A 17,958-nucleotide genomic window follows, 5' to 3' on the forward strand; every position below is an offset into this window, starting at 1 on the left:
TCTATCTTTGTGTCGCCTGCAAATTTAGCTACCATGCCTTCAGTCCCTCATCCAAGTAATTGATATAAATTGTAAAAAGTTGAGGTCCCCGCACAGATCCCTGTGAGACTCCTCGTTAAAACATGCCAATCAGAAAGGCCCATTAATGTATACTCTGTTCTTTGCTAGCCTAGATTTCCACTCCATCTGACGAAGGAGCAGCGCTCTGAAAGCTCGTGGCGTTTACTACCAAATAAACCTGTTGGACTTTAACCTGGTGTTGTTAGTCTTTGCTAGCCAGCCAGCTCGCCAATCTTCTATCCATGCGAATATATTACCTCTCCCCATTCCCTTCCTTCTAAGATGCACAGATACATCTTAAATTCATTTTTGGAATATGAGAAAATGGTATCAATTCCCCAATCTCTGGGGAATTAAAGCAGTCAGCAAGTCACCTTTTATTTCCATTCAAAATAATTTTAACTTTCAAAAAGGAAAGGCTTCTAAATCCAGTAGAGAGAGATCTCAGGAGGGATTTTCGCTAGTCGTATCCACTTCTAAGGAAAGTAAAACAAAGGGCTACAACAGATTGTCCATGCTCATTTCAGCCCATTTAATATATGGTTTTGTTCCACCAGAGGAATGCTGATGATATTTTAACAATTTTGTGATTCTGTATTCAAAAGGGTATTAGAAGATTACTTGAATAGAAACAATGTTCAGGGGTATGGGGAAAGGCAAGGGAATGGCACCATGTCATGTTTTGTTTTGGAGAGCTGGTACAGACATAATGGGCCAAATGGCCTTCTTCTGTGCCATAACAATTTTGTGATGCTGCTGAAGCATGATGGTGAGGGAGCAGAACTGGTGTCAGTTGTCAAATTACTCAAGGAAATACATGATTGAGAAAACTTCCTTAAGAATTCCTGCTCAAAGCTGAAATAATTAGCACTGGTAGGTACTTTCGGATATCCTAAGGATGTGATCAAACATTGTTTAGACGCAAACCCTTTCTTTTCTTAAACCTTGCAATACCACTCCAAGTACAAGTTACAGCAATTAAAGGCTTAGACCTTTTCTTTTGCATGTTAAAGGAAAAAGTGACAGGGTATTATGCTACTCCTATTCTAGGATCAAGTACACAGTCAGATGACTTCATGCTATTGTATCAGGTCACATTGCTAGGTTTGCACACAGCAAGGTTCCACAAAACCTACTGCTATTAATTTCCAACTGACATACAAATGTTCCCATCTTTGGCAGGGGAAGGAACAAGCATTCATCCATGTCAGTTTTCTTGAGAAAATCAGATGCAAACTACTAGAGAATTTTTGAAATGATTACTGCATTCAATCACCACATAACAGACATTTGTTGCTATGTAACCACGTTTCATCTAAATTGTTTGACTCAGATCCATATTATCCTTAGCTGGCAAGTTGAAAGCAACAAACTGTAAAAGGCTCTTCAGGCTACTACATCTTAATCCAGTACAACATACAAAAGAAAGCTACAAAGGTTTAAAAATGAGTTGCTATGATAGCATAGGACTGTTGAATTATTTTTAATGAAAAAGATCAGGAAATCTGCTTCCAACGATGGGCTAAATTCCTGATGGGCAGATTTCCTCATCATAGGATAATTAAAAATCTAATTTCATCATTTATGGATGCCATTTATGGGCGGCACGGTAGCACAGTGGTTAGCACTGCTGCTTCACAGCACCAGGGACCTGGGTTTGATTCCCGGCTTGGGTCACTGTCTGTGTGGAGTTTGCACATTCTTCTCGTGTCTGCGTGGGTTTCCTCCGGGTGCTCCGGTTTCCTCCCACAGTCCAAAGATGTGCGGGTTAGGTTGATTGGCCATGCTAAAATTGCCCTTAGTGTCCTGGGATGTGTAGATTAGAGGGATTAGTGGGTAAAATATGTAGGGATATGGGGGTAGTGCCTGGGTGGGATTGTGGTCGGTGCAGACTCGATGGGCCGAATGGCCTCTTTCTGTACTGGTTTCTATGATATCAACCACCATTTTCTGATAATGCACTGAGAATTCTAAAATCACTGAATATTCTTGACATTGGCTTGTATACTAAATATGGTGAGCTAAATGTACAAAATATTGCTACCTTTTCCTTTATATTGTCATTGGATCCTCCCTGGGCCATCACTGCTTTGAATCGAGTGTCAAACATGACTCCAGTGGGATCTGTTTAGGAAGAGATTTACAGAATTATTTCACTTATATATGTTCTCACTGGAATTCTAACATTTCAATCGACACAGTTTAGACAGTAAGAGCAGCTGTCACAATCATCAGTAAACAACATTTTAGTGACTGTTCTGGATTCAAACAAGATTAAATTTATTTTCTTTCAAATCTAACATTTTTTTAATACAAGATGCTGTGAAGGGACTTTATTTCTTTACTGTAACACAGATGATGCTATCTTTAAAATCTCCTTGATAAGAGCACTCCAAGAAAAAGTTAGCCGCTGCACTACAGAAAGCAAAAGGAGAATTTTGAAATAGGCTTCTCCGCCTTATAAATGATTCCAATGCAATGAGAACTCCAAGTGTGAAATATTCGAGGTACAAATGAATCAGCTGTTGGGTTTGGCAAAGGGAGACAGTTTCTTCTCAAGTTCCTTCTGGTGATCTTGTTGAGCCTTGTGAACTCTGATGTGAAGGCCTTTCCTTATTGGACAGATCATGGTATATGCGACTGACCACATTAGCAGTCATGCCTGGATAACTTTTCAAGTACTGCTGCTCCTTCTCAAAAGCTTTGACATCGAGTCAAGTTGTTTTGTATATGCATTGTCCCCAGCAAAATATTCCTAGTTGTGACCATTAAAAGCAGAGTGTGCAATTCAGTGAATGCCCAATAAGGGGTCCTCTCCTGTTTGGCTACTTAGAGAAGTCTTCAGTAATCTTTAGATTAAATTAAAAAGGGCTAGATTTCAGCCAAGAGAATCTTGAAAACAATTGAGAACAATGTTGTACAACTTTATAACTCCGAAGAAACATGTCAAGTTGAAAACAGTTTTCTATTTTTTGCTTATACAACATTGCTCATGTGACCGAGTGTTTGATTGATGCTGTTGTGTGTTTCTTTTAATGTGGCCAATAATTTGTTTTCAGCTTTGTAGAAGAGCCATAGTGGAATAAACATTATAAAGTGCATATCTTAATGTAAAATCTAAATGTACACCTTTACGGTTTAAATAGAACACACTGTATAGTAGTCCTCAGTATGAGGGAACGCAAGGTCATGATCTTTGAATGTAATAATCCTGCAGCCTGTACTAAAAAATCAAGTTACAGCACAGGCATTGGACAAGTACATAGAAAAGTTATTTTGCAGAGATGCAAAGTGCAGAGCACGCCAGTTAATGTGAACATTTTGCTAAATAAATCTTTCAACATTACTAATCATTACCCAAAATCATGGGACAGTCAGGAGTATAGTAGCTTAGCTTGGGGCTGTGAACATATTTTTCTCTTGTCGTTAATCTGCCTCCTTTAGGCATTTGTATATCTCACACGACTATACCAAATTCTTAAAAGCTGCTGTAGGCAAGGAAGGGAGGGGAGGAGAGGAAGTGAGTGGTCTTAGCGCCAGGATCCAACATCTGCCCAGAAACTACCTCTTCCGAGATCGAATGGAATCCTATTCGAGGCACCTATTCCACTTTTCTCCAGATTACAGTTGTTTCTGTCCATAAGAACACCCGAAGAGATGAAAATAGAGGAATCACAGCAACATATTAGGTTCCACTTTATATCAGATTGAACAATATAATAAGGCTTAGAAGAAAGCCAATTATATTGCTTTCTTTGATTACTGTAAGACTTGGTCTCCTGTGGTCCTAAAAGAAGTTGATTAGGAGTACAAGATTAAATGTTGGATTTTATCTGGGATCTGTTGACCAGGTCTGAGATCTATTGATAGCTATGTAGAAAACTCATCCATTGACCCTATCCATCTCAAAAGAGTGAGGCAAGGCTGTCCACCGATACCCATCTCATTCAATTTCAATATTAATAATGCAGTAGATGGCATCAGTAGGGATGGCCTTGGAGTGTCTGGTCCAGGCACTTGATAGTATGGTTTGTTTCGCAGAGCTTTGCTCATTCACATGACATTTTTCTGCCTTTTATCTTAATGGACATGACAACCTAATTATCATTAACAGATAAACACCTGTGTATAAACAATCAACAGAAGAATGTCACATGAACATGGTAACCATTGATCCAGCAAAATTAACAGGAATGTTTAGGATTCAACCTTCAAAAAATGTATTCACATAAATTGCAGGCAGCACACACTAAGGCTGAAGAGGGAGGGAGAGGGCTGAAAGGTGAAAGGGCCAAAAGAAGTAGATGAAAGCTCCATATTATGTCCACCTTCCTGCATCATGTTTTGGCTCCTGCTTGGGTGGATTTAGAATTCATCCATCACAAAATGGTTCTAAAGTTTGTAACTTATGGCATCAATCATTAATATAAATCCCAAGTATTAAGTGTAGCTGGATGATGAGACATCTTACTCAAGAATATACGAAGAGGTTGGTGAGGGCATGCTTTATGCATTGAGTAGCTCCAAATCAGTGGCCCATCAGAACCAAGAAAAATTAAGATACAAATCAAGGAGTCATAGCCCAGTAATGCACAAAAATACTCAACAACGTTTCACAAGATGCAATCAATTTTCATCTGAAGTATGGTTTCAGAAACAAGCCATACTTTCTAGATCTATTCAAATAATTTGAGAATGTAACTTTAAGTTAGGAGACATAGCATTCTCAGTGGACACATACATTTGGACTTTCATAAAATATCAGCATTGATCTTAAATATAAAGGCACATAGAATGAATAATAGAATTACTGTATTCAAAACTAGTTTTAGCAATAGCAAACAGATGAGGGGCAGGAAAAAAAACCTGCTCAACTTTCATAGAGTATTGGATGCAGAAATGTATGAAATGTTTTCTGAAAAGCCAAGTGTACTCTTAAGGGAACACATCTCTTAATTTACTCTTACCAAGTAGTGGTCAGAAAACTAGCAAGGGAAGAGATCACCCAGCTCGAGGCAACATTTTCTCAGCATTTACTCCATTAAGCCCCTTAACAATCTTATATGTTTCAGTTAAGAGGCATCCATATCTAGAACTATTGCCATTCAATTAAAACTATATTAATCAATTCCTCCAAAAGGGTGCTGGACAAATATTTGATTATAAAATAAAACTATGGATTACTGGATTATGTACAAACACAGAAAATCTGAACTATATGAAACACTGGCATAGTTTTTATTGGCATCAGATTTCACATCCACTACAGAGTACAAATGTGAATGAATGCAAATATTCAGGGTTGAATAACAGTGGACACATTTGCAAGTTTTTCCACTCTACTTGCTAGATACATATGACCCCAAAGGCACATGTCTCTTCTCAAAAGCATTATTTGGCTATTGTGTGCCTTCAGGAGATTACTTAGGAAGAAGAGTTCACCACTGAAAGGAATATCTACATGGTTCAGTGGAAGGATAACTTTGACATAATTTTCCATTCTACACATTATTGCAAAGCAATGTATTATGCACTGTACCCACATTCTTCAGTACTAGTTAAAATGCTCGATAATGCTGCAGTGGAGCTGCTCTACAGCTGAACAACAGGGGCAAACCTTGCACCTAATGAAAACCTCAATTGTCAACTGGAGATTGAGTAGTAGCGCGAAAGTTGGAATGGAATAATGATGAATCTCAGAAAAGGTAGTAAATTTTGGAAAAGTGCACATCAAGACAATCCTGCCCATATATCCCATAGTACAACAACTTCAAATCCCCTTTCAGCCCCCCTCGATTGTAACTTTATAAAATTCACAAGCTTTACACCATTTTGGTATGAAATCTTAATCCCTGCTGCAGATAAAGACTGCTCAACAAAAACAGTTTAATCAGGTCTGTAGCAACACATCATTTGGATAGAATGCAGAGCATCAGCTTTGTAACAGTGTCAGGAAACAGAACTTTCCAGAATCACCAATTTCTCCAAGTTATTGCATTTCTAAAAATCACTATGGTCAAATTCAGGAGACATCAGTCTTTGATATAGCCAAAGGGCACTAATATTTATAACATTCAACATTTATACAATAAAAATGTGTACTGCGCTGCATCTTATATTTAGTAAATTATAAGGGAAGTCTGCAGAAACTTGGGTTTACCAGTCTGAAAGCAGGCATCTGATCTTAAGAGCTGTACAAGATTGTTAAGGAAATGCAAAGAGATAAGCTTCAAGTTAAACAGTAAGGTAAGGCAACTTACATTCAAACTAGCAAAAATGTAAATTTAGAATTGATCTCAGGAAATTAGTCACACAAAGGGTAATGGATATATGGCACAAGCTCTGGAATCTCTTTTGGAAAAAACTGATGAAATGAGAGAGACTTTATGAACTTTTTGGACGGTTGAACAAAAAATGGGTCAAATGACCTTAGTACCAATGAAACCAAATCATGTTTATTCTGTCACACTGAATAATGTCAACAGAATAGAGTTAACAGAATACGGACAGAAAAGGGACAATCAAATGATGCAATGAGGATTACAAGTTGTTGAATACATACAGCTTTCTGCCAAGTTTAGAGCAAAAGAATCTTTGGCCAGGAGAAACATTTTAATGGGAGGAGCATGGTGCAAACATAAAAAAATACTTTTTTCTACCAAGGGAAAATACAAAAGGATTAAATTCAAAAAGTTCCTTTATTTCCAAAAACTGCACATTCAAATTTACTTTTTCCTGACAAAACAGATGCTTTCCTGGTAGCTCTAGAATATGCCTTTCTGAACAGCTCCATAGAAGTTTTATATTCTAACACTTTGTATTGCGTAGATGTTTCGGAACGGACTCTGGGTGTATTCCAAATTTCACATTATAGCTATGCACTTTAGTTCCTGTTTGGCCTGTCTTGAATGTTTGTACTTAAGATTTGTCACATTGCCAACAAGGATATTGTATCCCCTTGCTCCGAAGGAAAGGCATTGTATGGGCTCATCATTCTAGCCATAAATGTTTGGTTATTCACTGCTGTGTGCTTTAGAATCTGGATCTTTCATAGAAATCATAGAATCCTACAGTGCAGAAGGAGGCTATTCAGCCCACTGAGTTTGCACCGACAGCAATCCCACCCAGGCCCTATCCCCGTAACTCCACACATTTACCCTGCTAATCCCTCTAACATAAGCATACCAGGACACTAAGGGGCAATTTAGCATGGCCAATCAACCTAACCCGCACATCTTTGGACTGAGGGAGGAAACCGGAGCACCCGGAGGAAACTCACGCAGACACGGGGAGAACGTGCAAACTCCACACAGACAGTAACCCAAGGCAGGAATCGAATCCAGGTCCCTGGAGCTGTGAGGCAGCAGTGCTAACCACTGTGCCACCGCGCCGCCCATGAACGAACTGCAAACACAAGCCTACCAGCAACTGAATTACACACAATTGTGCATGTTCCACAACTTCCATGGCTCCAAAATGTTGAAAAATGGCTTGCGCAAAAACAAACAAATCTGATCCAAAGATAAAAATCCAAATGGCATTTCCAGTTACCAATAAATAACAAAACATTAAAAATATCTTTTGCAAGCAGCTTTAACATACATCAACTGAACCTTCCTAATTAGTGTTACCACTACAAGTTATGCCACTATTACAAATTACTAGCACTGTTATATGCTTACTGAACTATATTCTCATCCAACTGGTCTTTTCCACAAATACTCTGGCAATGTCAAGAACAGATGGCCCAATTATTTCTTCAGTGATTCCTGTTGTCCACTATGTGGCTGCAGCATAAAGACGAAATGCATCTCACATGAGCTCATGAGGCAACTCCACGAGCCATCACACCAAAGCAAATGTTAGGAGTTTTCTAGTTTGAATGATACAAAGACTTCCATAACCCAGGACTTCAACATGGGAAGGGAGGAGAGAGATAAATTTGGCACGTGTGGAGTAGAAGGAACCAGTGACCAACCATTCCATTACAGAACACAATACGCACTGCGGCATGGAAACTCAATGATCAGGGATTCTCCCGCAAACATAATGAGTTATGATACAAAAGAATAGCATCAGGGTTGGTCAAAGGCGACTGCATATCCAGATAAATGACTGATAATCACAATATTGTGAAATGTCATCAGTGCCTCTGCAAAATTGCTCTATGACGTCTACAAAAGAGCTATTCTAATGCACACTGTCAATAGTCACCTCCCTTTTCAAATACAGCAAACAAAAATGAACTTTTGTTACAGACCTTTGTCCTGTTATCAAAATTCCCCAGCTGTTTAGAGGCAAAGCTAAAAATAACACACCCATACGTTAGCAATAGAAGCATCCACCTAGCAACCAGAACAACCAACACGCTACCTGTTCTGAGGTGTTCCATAAACATCAGGAAAGGAGTCAGCTATTTAACCCAAGCCTGTTTTGCTGTTCAATTAGAACATGGCTGATCTGCACCCCGAGATTACCTAATAAAAATTGAGCATTCTCACTCTTGAAAATTTAAATTGATCCAGCACTCAGTCTTTTGGGGGAAAAGCGCTTCCTGTTTTTGCTCTTAAATTAAGTAGGTCCAATTTTAAGATTGTGTTTCTTGTTCTGGATTCTTCCGCGAGAGGATATAGTTTCTCTGTATCTAACCGATCAAGTTCCCATGGAATAAAAGCCAAGTTTATGCAACCTGTCCTCATAATCTCACACTCAAAACTGCACTTTCATTCTGGTAAATCTGTGCTGCACCCCCTCCAAGGCCAATATATCCCCCTCCTGAGATGTGGTACCCAACACTTAGCACAGGTTGATCACAGATCAACACTATGTTGATCCAGATGGGATCTGACCGAGACTTTGCACAACTGAAGCATAACTTACTCCCTTTCAAATTCTAGTGTCCTTTAAATAAAGGCCAACGTTCCACTAGCCCTTTTGTAGCTGTGCACTAGCATTTAGTGGTCTTATACAACGTAGAGGAATTTTTGCAAAAAACCTACAGGATAATGTGATCACATATGTGCATTTCCCTTGTCTTTCCACCAATCTAAAACATCCAATGTCTTTCCATTGCACAAACAAAATGGAGACATCAGGGCTAACAAATTGCCTGTTTAATAAGCAGGACTCTGCATTTGTGTTAGGGTTGAATATTCATAAGTCACCACGTTCTAACCTTCCTTAATTTATCCACAATTTAAAACACCAGATTGATAACCAAAGGAAGAGCCGCACCCACGGCTTACACCAAACAAATCTATACCTTGGGACGCACAGCAATGGTCTGGGTTGAAGCAATGGGTTTTAACCTGCCCCGCTCACTTCCCATTGAGTGTGCCTCTGATCACTCAATAAGGGCGTTTGTACTATTGACGATCCCCTGTGCCCTTCGTAACACACTCTGTACTGATTGCATCCAAAGACAGCAGCCATAGCTTTCTGCAATAGAGCACTCCAAAAATTCACAACACTAAGTGAAAAAAATTCTTGTCACCTCAGTCCTATCTGTTATTTTATGACTATGGCCCAATGTTTTGACTCTCCAGGTGAGAGAAACAGCCTCTCAACGTTTATCCTATTACGATCCTTAAGAATTTTATATGTTTCAATGAAATCACTTCTCATCCTTCGAAATGTCAGGAACTTTATCTCGTCAATAATACTTCCGGAAACCAGAAAATTAGAAAACCTTTATTCAGGAAAATTCAGATACTTGCAGCATAACTAACAATATTGATTCACTAATTCCTCCCCCTTCTCAAAATATAAAATTTCAGGTATTATTAAGAATCATAGAGTCCTTACAGTGCTGAAGGCGGCCATTTGGCCCATTGAGACTGCACTGACTCACTGAAAGAGCTTCTTACCCAGGCCCAGAATCCACCCCCCCATAACCCTGTGCAGTTATCATGGCTAATCCACCTAACCTTTTGGATTGAATTAGGCCGAAGGGCCCGTCTCTGTCATATGTCTTTTTTAGAATGACTTTCACCCACAAATGATGCAGCATAAACCGTGCTAAACAATCTACCCAGATGCTGTGCAGTAAGGAACATTTGTAAGTTCGTTAAAGTGTCTGTGGAATCTGTAATTGTTTTTAAACATGTTGAAAAAGGACTTGAGTTTGAATCTGTTGTAAATTGTAATTTTCTTGACGGAGAAATAATACTGGTCCATGTGACCTGATGACCCTTGACCTGGAAACAGTACCAGCAGGAAGGCAGTCCAGATACAAAAAGCCATGTGCCCAGACATGGAGAAGATAAATAAAGGAGAGCTGCAAAAGCAGGGAGAACAGAGGAGACATATTTACGAGGAGCTGTATATGTGCAATGTAGTTAAACGGGACAAAAAGCTGAAAACAGGGATAGGGTTAGAGCAGGGATTGCAAATCGGACAATTTTACTGCTGCTGCTTCAATTTTACCAGAGCCCACCAAACTGTTTTACTGGATTTATGAAAGAGGGGGGATCAAGGAGACTCTGGGGAACCAAATCTCAGCAAATCGGGCAGCATCTGTAAGGAGAGAAAAGAGCTGACGTTGAGTCCAGATGACCCTTTATCTGGACTCGAAACGTCAGCTCTTCTCTCCTTACAGATGCTGCCTGATCTGCTGAGATTTTGGTTTCAGATTCCAGCATCCGCAGTAATTTGCCTTTATCTTAGAGACTCTGGGAAATCAAGAGCCTGTTGTGAATCTAGCTAAGGCAGTTTTGTAGGAGTGCGCAGTTCTGGTGACAACCATTTCCAGGGACAACCATCTCCGGAGTCCTCAAATGGAATAAGGCACGGAATGCAACTCAAGGACCGAATCAATTGGGTGGGAAAGTGAAAGATCCCACCGCCTCTTAATTCATGTTTATTTTGTGTTGGTTCTGGAAGAAGCAAAATCTTGTTGGTGATTTCTTATTTGGGGGTAGTTTGGTGAATTTGGTTTACTGTTCCCCCATGGGGATAATAACATTTTATTCCAAGAACATTCCCAAAGAATGGATTAAAAGATAAGTGAAACAAAAAATTCAGCTGGAGTGAGGTTTTGAACTTGGCAAATTAGGACTCAATATTGCAGAGAACAGCTACTTTCAAATCTCTTATAAGTATGAGAGGATTTTGTTTAAAATGAAATATTTTAGAAACAATTAATCCAAAATGAAATGTTGATTTTGAATACTCTTCCAACTTTAAAAAAATTGGCGAGCAAGACTAAATAAATGTATGTTTCTTTAAATACTGGAATTTATATAGCTTGAACTTACACCAGATGTTGAATGCCTAGTAGGATAATTCCAGTGCAATACTGATAGAGGTTCTGCCTTTACAATAGGATGTTAAACCAAGACTTCGTCTGCCTTTTTGACCAGATGTTAAAAGATCACACGATACTATTTGAAGAGGAGAAATAGTTCTTGTACTATTCTGTCCTAATGTAAATCAATTAACATTTCATTTCCATTCAATAAAATAACTCACAGTATGAACCACTTTGACACTGAACATGCAACAAATGTCTACAAACTGTTCCTATAGCAGCAGTCATGCCAGTGTTTAAAAACCCCAAGCGGTTGGGTAGGCATATCTTTAACAAAAACCCCATGGACACTAGCAGTCCTCTTACACAAGTGGTTATTCTTCATGCATGAAGTTTGAAAAGATGTCAGGAGATGCACCATTATGATTTGAGCCCTGTCCAACCTTTGTACCCTAAATTATTTCAGCTCTTATGTATCTAATTATTCTCAAGCATGAATGCCAGCTGCTTATACCTTTGAGGATCTTTACTTTAAACACTCAGAGGGGGAGAAAGGAAAACTTTGTCTGGTAATGTCAATCAGGCACTGGGCTAGCTTAAGTTCTCACTTCTATCTTGAAATGCAGCATAGTATCGTATCAGACAGGGTTTTAAGTTTAAAACATCAAACAAATTTAACAATAAACAAGTCAATAATCTAATAATAAATCAACTGACTTTCTTCCAGGAATTTCAAACTATCAGGCCGTTTCAAATAGTCACGGATTTCTTCTCAGTATAATTTATACATCATATGCATTGCAACTCCTTACCTCCACCATAACTGTCACCTTCTCAATGGGGTCGACCAGGTTTGTCAAGCACAACCTGTGCATGGAATCTGAAATCCATGCTGGCTGCTTCAAATCATTTTCCCTTCATTTAAATATTTTGCATTTTGTTTTGATGATTCCCAAATTTCTTGCACCATAAATATTACACTAACTGCTCTGTAATTATCAGGCTATTGGGTCTTCCTTTTTGGCACTATATATTGGCCAGAATCCAATTCTCTGGCATACCACTTTCTGACACCTTCATTATTTATTTCCCCATTTTCCTCAGGATCATTGGATTTGATTTGATACATGTATTAGTATACAGTGAAAAGTATTGTTTCTTGCGCGCTATAGACACCATACCATACATAGATAAGGAGAGAGTGCAGAATGTAGTGTTACAGTCATATAAATCAAATCTCAAACTAAGGGCCACGACTCACAACTAGTGTTGGCCCACTGGAATTACAAGACCGTAATGCGCACTTATCTGTTTTTGACAATTGTGCTGCAACCTCCGATGGCTGGAGCTGCTTTGAGCCTGCATTGAAAGCGTTCCTACAGGCCCCAGCATAGTCCAGCAATGTTGGATTCAGGGTGGCCATGCCACCTTTTCCTTTTACTGCACTGGCTGCCGTAAAGCAGATAAGTTTAAAGGGCCCAGTGAAATTGACAGGCCAGGGAGAAGGCAAGTGTCCTCAGAAGGGGTGATTTGGAGGTCAGGGATAACCCAGCCCTGGCAGAACCATCCAAAGTTAGCGATTTATATCACTTTTCAGATGGTTCCCAGCACATCGCAATTGTCCAGGGAAAGTTAGCGCTTCTGGACAGTTGCCACATGAATCCTTACCTGGAAACTTCAGAGTGGGATTTCCCAGCTGGGGTAACCCACAAATTCAAGGTTGGCGAGCCAGGAAGTTATGGGCCAAAATTGCAAGCATATTTTAGTTGACATGTTTTCCCCTGATGTAGCAAATGAAGAGGAGATGGAGAGGAAGTCTGGTGCTTAACCGGAGATCTATTGTCAGACCTTTATGCTCAACTGGGAATCTCTGCAAATACACCGAGTTCTTCATTGTCAACATCACTCAGTCCATCAATTCTATTTCCACTGACAGTCAATGCAATCTAACTTTCCTGGTGCATAAAACTAAATAAGCAAATCTCCAGAACATCTTTTCTTTCACATTCTTCATTGTTCATTCCTGAATGGATACCTTCTTTGGTATATTTTAGTAGTCTCAATGGCCCAGAAACTCCCAAATTTTACAAGACATTTATACTGTACCAGAAATTGTTTTTTTAAAGAATTCTGGGTTGATCTAAAGAATACAAAGAATAAGAGCAAGAAGTCTACTTGGAGGTTCCCTTGCACTGGTCACACAACCTAGGAACTACATCTCCAAGGGTATCTTCCACTATGAAAAACTATTTGAACCCTGCAGCAAAAGGACTACAATCTCATTGTGCAATAACCTTTCTGAAATCCAAATCAGGGAACTGGGTATGTTTTCGTCTATATATAAAGTTTAGGATGATTATTTTGTTATGTTTTTGGTTTTTAAATTGTTAAAAAGGATTTGCTCAATTTAACTCGTACAGAAAAATTGCACCCATGTGACAAAGCAATGGAGCGAGGAAATGTTTCACAATGGTCACAGAAAAGAAATCCAAGATGCAGCTAAATTTCAGACAGTATTCAACCGAAGGACATTGAAAATTCACATTTAAAACTAAAAATCACACAGCAATTACTTTCTTTGATCAATAGCACTTCTTTCCAATAGGTTTCTTCCACCACCAACATTCCCCCTTTTGATCTGGAGGAAGGCGACCCTTACCTTGCAGTAGAGATACCGGAAAGATAATAATTTTCCCCAATTAAATTCACTGAAGTAACCGAAATGCCAGACACACTTATTCCTCTCTCAAATGATCATTTCCTTCCCCATGCCACCTCCTAGGTATGCACCCACAGCCAGGCCCTTGCCACGTTAACTATTGTCTGATGTGGAAAATAATGCAGGCAGCAATTTGCTGTTGGATTGTCTTGTCTCCTTCACCACATTAGGAAGAATGCATCTTTCTGAGCCTCAAGCATCCAGTTAAGAAAATCTTACCCAAAATGAAAATCCAGCTTCTAAAAGAGGTTTGCATTTTATTCCAATTCTATTGCCATTTTATTGCCAATTCTTCTCACTCAATAATTAATTCTTACTCTCCTGAACTTGGGAAAGCTTTTGTTATAGATCAATACGAAAGACTTAAAAAGGTAGGGACATGTTTAAATCATTGAACACGCCTTTGAACTTCAAGTGTGGAGATGATTAAAACAAAATTACAGACAAATTCACAAAGCAGATAAGTTAACTTTTGAAGGGAAACTAAATTATGGAAAACGGCAAAAAACATACTTTTGAAATCCTTCTTTTCTCTGAACTAGATCACTATTGTACACAAAGGGTGTTTATTTAGCTGCAGACCAGAAACAGTTACTCTTAAGCTTCTTAGATCAATGAACAAATACTTTATCACAGACTGAATAAGGAATAGTCAAGTGCAGCATTGTAAAATTAACCTTTGTCCTCTTTCCAAAGCCAAGTATACATCTGTTGCCAGATGAGCACACAATTTTACCATCTGAAGCATAGGAAAATTGTTAAAGTGATGCCTTGGATTAATCTATGGAACAATTGAGTTAATCAAGATCTGACCTCAAAGTCACTCTTTTCCCCTCTCCTCTCAGTATCAATAATGCAGTTTCTAAATTAAAAAGATGACATGTCTTCTCCAAGGAGGTAATAACATAGAACATAGAACAGTACAGCACAGAACAGGCCCTTCGGCCCACGATGTTGTGCCGAGCTTTATCTGAAACCAAGATCAAGCTATCCCACTCCCTATCATCCTGGTGTGCTCCATGTGCCTATCCAATAACCGCTTAAATGTTCCTAAAGTGTCTGACTCCACTATTACTGCAGGCAGTCCATTCCACACCCCAACCACTCTCTGCGTAAAGAACCTACCTCTGACATCCTTCCTATATCTCCCACCACGAACCCTATAGTTAGGCCCCTTGTAATAGCTCCATCCACCCGAGGAAATAGTCTTTGAACGTTCACTCTATCCATCCCCTTCATCATTTTATAAACCTCTATTAAGTCTCCCCTCAGCCTCCTCCGCTCCAGAGAGAACAGCCCTAGCTCCCTCAACCTTTCCTCATAAGACCGACCCTCCAAACCAGGCAGCATCCTGGTAAATCTCCTCTGCACTCTTTCCAGCGCTTCCACATCCTTCTTATAGTGAGGTGACCAGAACTGCACACAATATTCCAAATGTGGTCTCACCAAGGTCCTGTACAGTTGCAGCATAACCCCACGGCTCTTAAACTCCAACCCCCTGTTAATAAAAGCTAACACACTATAGGCCTTCTTCACAGCTCTATCCACTTGAGTGGCAACCTTTAGAGATCTGTGGATATGAACCCCAAGATCTCTCTGTTCCTCCTCAGTCTTCAGAACCCTACCTTTGGACCCTGTAATCCACATTTAAATTAGTCCTACCAAAATGAATCACCTCACATTTATCAGGGTTAAACTTCATTTGCCATTTTTCAGCCCAGCTTTGCATCCTATCTATGTCTCTTTGCAGCCTACAACAGCCCTCCACCTCATCCACTATTCCACCAATCTTGGTGTCATCAGCAAATTTACTGATCCACCCTTCAGCCCCCTCCTCGAAGTCATTAATAAAAATCACAAAGAGCAGAGGACCAAGCACTGATCCCTGCGGCACTCCGCTAGCAACCTGCCTCCAATCCGAAAATTTTCCATCCACCACCACCCTCTGTCTTCGATTAGACAGCCAGTTACCTATCCAATCGGCCAACTTTCCCTCTATCCCACACCTCCTCACTTTCATCATAAGTCGACCATGGGGGACCTTATCAAACGCTTTACTAAAATCCATGTATATGACATCAACTGCCCTACCTTCATCAACACACTTAGTTACCTCCTCAAAAAATTCTATCAAATTTGTGAGGCACGACTTGCCCTTCACGAATCTGTGCTGACTATCCCGGATTAATCCGCATCTTTCTAAATGGTCGTAAATCCCATCTCTAAGGACCTTTTCCATCAATTTACCAACCACCGAAGTAAGACTAACCGGTCTATAATTACCAGGGTCATTTCTATTCCCTTTCTTAAACAGAGGAACAACATTCGCCATTCTCCAGTCCTCTGGCACCATCACCGTGGACAGCGAGGACCCAAAGATCAAAGCCAAAGGCTCTGCAATCTCATCCCTTGCCTCCCAAAGAATCCTAGGATACATTTCATCAGGCCCAGGGGACTTATCGACCTTCAGTGTATTCAAAACTGCCAGGACATCCTCCCTCCGAACATCTATTTCCTCCAGCCTATTAGCCTGTAACACCTTCTCTTCCTCAAAAACATGGCCCCTCTCCTTGGTGACCATTGAAGAAAAGTATTCATTCATCACCTCGCCTATCTCTACTGACTCCACAAAGAACAAAGAACAGTACAGCACAGGAAACAGGCCCTTCGGCCCTCCAAGCCTGTGCCGCTCAAGTTCCCACTACTGTCCTTGACCGGCCCTAACCTCACCCTGGTCATTCTTTTATTCCTCACATAAGAGTAAAAAGCCTTGGGGTTTTCCTTGATCCGACCCGCCAAGGACTTCTTGTGTCCCCTCCTAGCTCTCCTAAGCCCCTTTTTCAGCTCATTCCTTGCTAACTTGTAACCCTCAATCGAGCCATCTGAACCTTGTTTCCTCATCCCTACATAAGCTTCCCTCTTCCTTTTCACAAGACATTCCACCTCTTTCGTGAACCATGGTTCCCTCACTCGGCCATTTCCTCCCTGCCTGACAGGGACATACCTATCAAGGACATCCAGTATTTGTTCCTTGAAAAAGTTCCACTTTTCATTAGTTCCTTTCTCTGACAGTTTCTGTTCCCAACTTATGCCCCCTAATTCTTGCCTAATCGCATCATAATTACCTCTCCCCCAATTGTAAACCTTGCCCTGCCGTACGGCCCTATCCCTCTCCATTGCAATAACAAAAGACACCGAATTGTGGTCACTATCTCCAAAGTGCTCTCCCACAACCAAATCTAACACTTGGCCCGGTTCATTTCCCAGTACCAAATCCAATGTGGCCTCACCTCTTGTCGGCCTATCCACATATTGTGTCAGGAAACCCTCCTGCACACACTGCACAAAAACTGCCCCATCCGAACTATTTGACCTACAAAGGTTCCAATCAATATTTGGAAAGTTAAAGTCCCCCATGACAACTACCCTGTGACCCCCACACATATCCATAATCTGCTTAGCAATTTCTTCCTCCACATCTCTATTACTATTTGGGGGCCTATAGTAAACTCCTAACAACGTGACCGCTCCTTTCCCATTTCTAACCTCAGCCCATATTACCTCAGTATGCAGATCCCCCTCGAAGTGCCTTTCCGCAGCCGTTAAACTATCCTTGATTAACAATGCCACTCCTCCACCTCTTTTACCAGCTTCCCTACACTTAGTGAAACATCTATACCCCGGAACGTCCAACAACCATTCCTGTCCTGATTCTACCCACGTCTCCGTAATGGCCACAACATCGTAGTCCCAAGTACCAATCCACGCCCCAAGTTCATCTACCTTGTTCCGGATGCTCCTTGCATTGAAGTAGACACACTTCAACCCACCTTCCTGTCTACCGGTACCCACCCTTGACCCTGATACCTTCCCCAATACCTCATCACCCTCACTGACTCCTGGACTACAACTCCTTTTCCCACTCCCCTGA

At 40.3% G+C, this 17,958-nt stretch overlaps 1 protein-coding gene across 2 annotated transcripts in view; it reads right to left on the reverse strand.

Annotated features, from left to right (window-relative positions):
- spats2 (spermatogenesis associated serine rich 2) overlaps positions 1 to 17,958 on the reverse strand; it is a 116,291-nt gene that overhangs the window by 59,971 nt on the left and 38,362 nt on the right. For both annotated transcript variants that reach the window (XM_078201283.1, XM_078201284.1), the window contains exon 3: positions 2,105 to 2,184. In XM_078201283.1, coding sequence (XP_078057409.1) covers positions 2,105 to 2,184 — 80 coding nt within the window. The remainder of the gene's footprint in view (positions 1 to 2,104; positions 2,185 to 17,958) is intronic.

Source organism: Mustelus asterias, chromosome X, assembly GCF_964213995.1.
Source record: "Mustelus asterias chromosome X, sMusAst1.hap1.1, whole genome shotgun sequence".
Taxonomy (NCBI): domain Eukaryota; kingdom Metazoa; phylum Chordata; class Chondrichthyes; order Carcharhiniformes; family Triakidae; genus Mustelus; species Mustelus asterias.